The sequence below is a fragment of the Pteropus alecto genome, unplaced genomic scaffold, assembly GCF_000325575.1.
Source record: "Pteropus alecto unplaced genomic scaffold, ASM32557v1 scaffold134, whole genome shotgun sequence".
Taxonomy (NCBI): domain Eukaryota; kingdom Metazoa; phylum Chordata; class Mammalia; order Chiroptera; family Pteropodidae; genus Pteropus; species Pteropus alecto.
In genome coordinates this window covers 2,760,213-2,766,838 of record NW_006436283.1, presented here as the reverse complement: position 1 = coordinate 2,766,838, position 6,626 = coordinate 2,760,213, and the positions used below count along the sequence as shown (strand labels likewise).

The window sequence follows — 6,626 nt, the reverse complement described above, 5'->3', positions numbered from 1 at the left end:
CCCCCAGGCCTCCTTGCCCCCCATGTGGTCCCCTCCTCTCAGGCTCTCGGGGAACTGGGAGTCACAAACTCATTCCCCGAGATGTGCCCGCCCCCTCCCCCCCACTGCGCCAGGGCAGGATAAGCGTGACACCTATGCGGTGAAACACTCAGCAGGGTCCTGGCGCATCCCCACTGCAGCCCGGGGTCCGGAGCCGGGCGGGGCCGCACCTGCTGCTGGAACTGTGCCAGGGTGGGCGGCGCCTTGGGGATGGCCTCCTCCGCGTGCATCTCCAGGTCCTCCGGCGTGAGGGCGCGCCCGTAGGTCAGGAAGGTCCTCATGGACTCCTGGAGGTCGTCCGTCCACAGGTAGGAGTACCTCTCGAACGAGTCCTGGTACTCCTCTGCCTCCTTCATGGCGCTGACCACCAGGCTGGACATCTCCTCCCGCATCTCTATGAGGTCCGTCAGGTCCTCCAGGTCCGACTGGAGGGGGCGGGGCAGAAGCAACAGGTGGGCGTCTCGCCCCAGAGGGCGGCTTTCGGGGGTGGAGGCGTCTCTGACCTCTCGAGTTGGGGAGCAGGGACGTTCGCGGGTTGGCCACACTGTCCTTTGAGAAGACATGCTGAAGGGGACTTTTGTCTGGGACCCAGGACGACTTGGGCCACAGGTTCACTCACCGTTTCGTGTGCCAGGCCAGGGTGTAGCACTGGGGATGGGGACAGGGCTCACACAGAGGGTGCGGGCCAGGGTGGGGTCACGCGTTCCGTAGAGTCACAGAAACGAGACGTCAGGACTCTGGCCCTTGCCTTAAGGCGTAATGGGGAGCAGGCTGGGAAGTGCTCCCTGAGAGCTGGTGGGCAGGTGGCAAAGAGCAGGAGACGCCTCAAAGCACAAGCAAAGGCCCTCGGACTCGGACGAGGAGCGGAAAGCGGCCGGCCACACCTACAGCAGGGAGCGCGGGAGGCCCTACAGCTGGGTCTTTCCAGCTTCAAGTGACAAAACCCCAGCCGAACTGGTGCACGGAAAAGACTGTTAACTTTTGGCTCATGTAACTGGAGAATCTCAAGGTGGGGGGTGTGTGTGTGTATTTTCTATATCTTAAGATGCTTTGAAATCTTAAAAAATCTTGCTTGTTGAGGGAAAACTGCCCCTCCCAGGGCTAGCCAGGTCTAAGAGATCGAAGGCCCGGAGGGCCACCAGCCGGGTACCAGACAGCTGGAGACAAGCCTTGTGGCCCTGAGCCCAGGCATTATGCAAACTGGCTGTCCCCACGCTGTCCCCCACCTTGCCCTGCCTTTCCCGCAGAAACCCCAGCAGAGACCCTGGCCCGGGCGCCCGTCGCTCCCTCTGCTGCCCCCTGACTAACCCACCGCTTCCTGTGGCCGTGCACGGCCGCTTCTCCAAGAAGTGTACCAGCACTGGCTTCTGCGTGTCACTGTCGACTCCGCAAATTACAACCTCGTGGGTGCAAACGAGACTGGGGGGCCCGCACATGGGGAGCCCACACACGGACCCCGCTTTGCCGTGCCCTCCCGCGTGCAGCCCCATCAGCAGCTGAAGCCGCCGGGGCCCAGGATGGCTGCCGGGGCCGAGTGGGACACGTGTCCTGCTGGAGCCCACAGCACAGGACAGGCCTGGCCCTCGTCGGCCTGAGCGGGGTCCCACGTTTGTGCCAGAGCTGCTCGCTAGTGGCAAACTCGGTCCTGAACTCCGGAACAGCACGCTGCGCGCGCTTAATCCAGACGCATCGCCTTCCTGCGTCTCAGAAATCCGCCAGCTGTTTCCTCTGCCCGGAAACCCCGCCTCGCCTTCGGGACTCAGCTCCCAGTCAGCTCCTCTGGGAAGCTGTCCTCGGCCTCGCTAGGTACTTCCTCTTGTGACCTCACCTCATTACACACACACGTTCACACACGCGCACGCATGTCTCCCTTACAGTGCACGCCATGTTGCTGTAAATCCGTTATTATAAATAACAAGTAACAGTTATCGAAAACCTCAGACAATGCGGAAATGTGTAAAATAAAAAGCCCTCGTCCTCCATCCTTGCCCTGCCCCGTATCCCAGAAGCGCACGCTCCTGACGGTTTGGAGCGAACCCACGGAAAGGCAGATTCTCGTGTGTTTAAAGGAATGAATGAAATATTCTTAACATTGCTCCACGGCTTGGCGAACCCTCGCTAGCAGGTCACGAGCACCCCTCCATCCCGGCTCATTTCTGCAGCTCAGCCACCCGCCCTTGCGTGGACGGGCCGGAGTCTCCTGGACGGCTCCGGTTGGACCCACCTCTAGGTCTCTGCCCAAATCTGTTTTACCGTCATACTAGCGATGCTCCGACGAACGCCCCTCCTCGGGGCTCCCTTCGTGGGGGGCAGGGGGAGGGATTGCCTGCGTCTGCTGCAGCCCCAGGCTCTGACCCGCCCGCCTCTTACTTAGTGGGCAGGCGTTTGACGCACTTAGAGTAGCCGGATGCGGGAGCAGTGGGCGGCCCGCGTGCCCAGGCGCCTGAGCGTGGACAGGGCCCGTGTTTACAGAGTGGTGGGGTGCCCGGAGAGCGGGAGAGAACGCTCCAGGGGTCTTGCTGGGGGCGGGCGGGCGTCCGGGGAACGAGACCCACCCTTCGGGAGGAAGGACAGGGTCTCGGGCCCGGGGAGGAAATGCGGGTCTGCGTCCCGGGGACCCGGGTGGACTCTGGGCACCTCTGGGCCTCTGATCCCGTTCAGAACTGCCGTCACTCGAAACATAAATCTTAGCTCCTTCTACTCGGGCGTTGCTGAGTGAGGAGGGTGATTCTGAACCGGGGAAGCGGAAGGGGCCGGCCGGAGTGGGGACTGACCTTGTAGTTCAGCCGGCCCTTGGCCAGCCGGGGGATGAGCTTGGCCGCATTGTAGATGTCGTTGATCAGGCCGTCGACCAGCGCCAGGAAGCTGCGGTCGGAGCCCACCTCCAGGGACGGGTTGAAGACCAGCCCGGCCTCGTCCAGCTCCATGCGGATCTCGAACAGCGGCGCCACGCTCTCCTGCAAGGGCCATCAGGGGAGTCAGCGCCTCGCCCCGGGCAGGGCTTCCCGCCTCCCGCTGGCCCGGCCGGGACGGCTCTGGGGAGCACGCTTCCCGGGGGCCCCTGCGGCAGGTGACATGAAACCGAACGTGCCACCGCGGCCCAGGACGGGCGGCCGGAAGTGGACCCCACAGGCCAACTCCGGGGCGTGAAGCCCGTGTCTGCCACTTACTGGCCGTGTGGCCCTGAGCAAGACACTGACCTCCCAGTTTCCCCAAGAGAAAAGTCACTTTATAGAACAGAGACGATAACTGTCTTTTAGGTCCTCGTGAGCACTAAATGAGTCAATGGCACATAAAGAGGGTGGAGCGGTGGCTGGCTCACTTCTAAGTGCTGGCAGCCACGGCCACTGTGTGTGGCAGGGTCACAGCCATGCAGTGTGGCCTCTGCTATGCCCAGAAAGGATGAGCCCTCGTGTCCATCGGAGGCTCCCGTTTAAAGAGCACGTGTGCACAGTGACCCTGTACGGCCTGGATCCCCCTCGTGAGCCTGCAAGGTTGAGGGTGCCGGCCTCATTATGAGGGAGGTCAGCCCAATACACCAGTGACTCTCACAGCATGGGCCGAGGCCACCGGATCTGCTCTGCGGCCACCAATCTTCCCCCAGACGGTCCCACGGGGGCCTTGGGGTGGCTGACCCCAGAGTCTACCGGTTCTATCTATGGCCCAGGGAGGGGGTTCGCTAGTGTCCAAGTGAGCCGCTAAGTAGAACGAAAGCTCAACCGTTGTGAACTCAGACGACCAGACTTCTCTAAAGCCTCTCTCTCGGGGTCATGAGGCCACTTGCAAATATGAGGACACCCCGGGATGTTCCGAGGAGGACACTTTGTTATCAGGGCGTCATCGTGGTTCCGAGTGTGCTTTGTAACTACGAATTACGACTTAGAATCAGCTAACTTCATTGCTGGCAGTTTGCACCGCCGTGGGTTGCTTGGCCAGCCTTGTGGTTGGTGGTGGTGGTGACTTTTATCAACACACTTTTGGGGCTGATTGTCTGGTGACGAGTGGCCTTTGAGGCATAGGTACTGGGCTCAAACACGTATCATCCTCCCCCCGTGGCTCACACAAGGGCGTCTCACGGCTCGTCCTTTTCCGTGGGTGGGCCAGGTAGGCCGGGGTCTTTGACCTTGTCCTACTGGCAGTTTCCAAATATTTCAGGGACCTTTGCAATGAAAAAGACAAGGGCAGGGAAGGCTCCTCCCATGAAAATGGCAGAACGAAATGAACTAGTGCGTCCCCTCTGCTGACCTGGTTTTCGCAGCCGCGTGGCCCAGCAGAGGGTCAAGTAGGTTAGCGGCCGACGTTGCATGCCCCCACGCTCCCGCTCACCATGAGTGGGGGGCAGTGGACCCACGCCCCCTCCCCTGGCAGCATGGTAGGCCGGCTCGCGCAGATCGGTTTAGGTCTTCGATGGCCCATTTTTGGTGTGGCAGATTTAAGGTGACCAGATGTCCTGAGGATCAATTTTTAAAACTAGGCTGAGTTGGTCACCCTGACAGATTTTAAGAATTGTGTGTATTTGTAACGTGATAGCCCAGTCTTTCGCCAGAAAACTGCAAACTATAGATTCTGACATAAACCTTATCTCATATTTACGATATCACATTTATAATACATATACGTATATACATACGAGACGCATCTTATAACTTACGTCCATAACCATGTTGTTCATGAGGTAACTCAGAGAGTTTTGAATGAAATAGTCAAATTCGTCTAGCACCATGTTGTCGATGTAGTTGACGTAATCTTTCCAGGAGTGGCTCGTCGTATCCGCTCTGAACAGCTCTGCGTTTTCCTGCAAACGGAACCACACGGCTGACTGTCACTTCGCTGGTTCGTTCGTCCCCTCTTTAATCAGTTCACGCCATGACTCTCCGGGCCGCCCTTGACCTGGCCGCATACGGTCTGCTTTTTACTTCTTGAATGCGCCAGACTCTTCCCCGCGTCGGTCTCCGTGCAGGCTGCCCCCTCCCTGCCATTCTTGCCAGCTCTGGCTTCTCCTAGTCCTTCCGGTTTCAGCTCAGATGTCACCGCCCGACACAGGCCCTCCTGGGCCACCCCCCATTCATCTCAGCTTCGGTTCCTCCCTCTGCCCCGCCCCCGGCCTGAATTCCCTCTAGCAATGTGTTGTGTGTTATGACACAGGTGACAACCCTGAATTATTTTGTCTTTGGTCTGCACCTCCCCTTAGTGCCAAGGGGACAGCCAACGATCGACTGTCCTTCTCACCACTGTACCTCAAGCACTCAGCAGTGTGCCCAGGACAGAGCGAGAGCTGGTGGGTGTGTGTGGGGCAGTGGGGGGGTGAGTGGAGGGATGGAGGGATGGAGGGACGGAGGGATGGATGGATGGATGGATGGATGGATGGATGGATGGATGGATGGATGGATGGGTGAGTGAATCTGTAAGACGCTGAGTGCTATAGGAAAACAAAAAGTTGAATAGGACCCTATCTGTCCCCTCAGGCCATTACATTCTAATAAGGGAGAGAAAACACAGGCTCAAATAACTTCAGGGTAAGATAGCAAGAAATGGTTCAAATGACTATCCTGGGCGTAGAGGACTCTGGCAAATGCACGTGACGGCAGAGCCTCGTCCGGGTGGCTTGCTGGCGCACGCATCACCCAGGCTCCGGTCCCCCGCCCCAGCCCTCCTGCCAGCCCTCCTGCTGCGTCCTGTGCTGTCAACCTCTTTTTAACCTTGAACCAGGCGCATCTCTCCTGTGCCAGGAGCCCCTGGGCGGGTCCTTACCGCGACCATGGCCTGGATCTTCACGCCGGCGTCCTTGACCACGGTGTAGCGCTTGTTGAGAGTCACCAGCCTCCCGTCCAAGTCCAAGAGGGCGTCTTTCTTGTTGTCCTTCCTTTCAAACATCGGGTTGGACGACCAATCCTGAAGGGAAGCGGGAGGCGAGGAAAGCGTTTGGAGGCTGAGGACGGCTGGCCAGCGCCCCGGGTCACGCGTGGAGCTCTCCACTCCACGCGGGGTTTGGCCATTCCCGCAGCGCCTGACTCCGGCGTGAGCGTGACGGCTCGGCTCGCCCGCCTCCCTGTCTGGCCAGTATATTTCCTATTTGAAGACACCTTTTTGGAATCATTTGTTTCCAGTCTGATGCGCCGATGAGAATTGTGTTTTTCCTATGACCTGGTTTTCTCATTGAGCCGGGGAGCCAGCCGACCCCGGCCGTCTCGTCTTGGTCGGCATCCCACCCCGGTGGAGGGCATGAGCCTGGGAGAGCCAGTCCCCTTCCAGACTCTGTTTCTGCACCTAATCGCTGAGCAGGCCGGCCGTCCATCCAGCCCCCTACATCCCGGCCACGTCGCGTGGCAGCTGCAGCCCCTGAAGGGCCGCGAGGAGGAAATGGCCGGGGCGGAGCGCAGCGCGGGGGCGGCTCGATCCTCGCCAGTGACCGGCCCTGCGACTGTCCCCCCGGCCGCCGGGCGTGGAGGGGCCCCTGCTGTGCGGACAGAAGGCTGTGTCCCTCCCAGACTCAGACGCTGAAGCCCCAACCTCCAACGTGATGGCGTTTGGAGATGGGGCCTTGGGGGCGAGTAGGTTTAGATGGGGGTGGGTCCCTCACAATGAGA

The 6,626-nt window shown here is 59.9% G+C and overlaps 1 protein-coding gene across 1 annotated transcript in view; it reads right to left on the bottom strand.

The window, feature by feature from the left end:
- Window positions 1–6,626, bottom strand: part of DNAH17 (dynein axonemal heavy chain 17) — a 111,643-nt gene that overhangs the window by 75,128 nt on the left and 29,889 nt on the right. Inside the window, 4 exon segments of the mRNA XM_025047110.1 lie at window positions 210–464; window positions 2,814–2,996; window positions 4,691–4,834; window positions 5,791–5,931. Of these exon segments, the coding sequence (XP_024902878.1) occupies window positions 210–464; window positions 2,814–2,996; window positions 4,691–4,834; window positions 5,791–5,931 (723 nt within the window).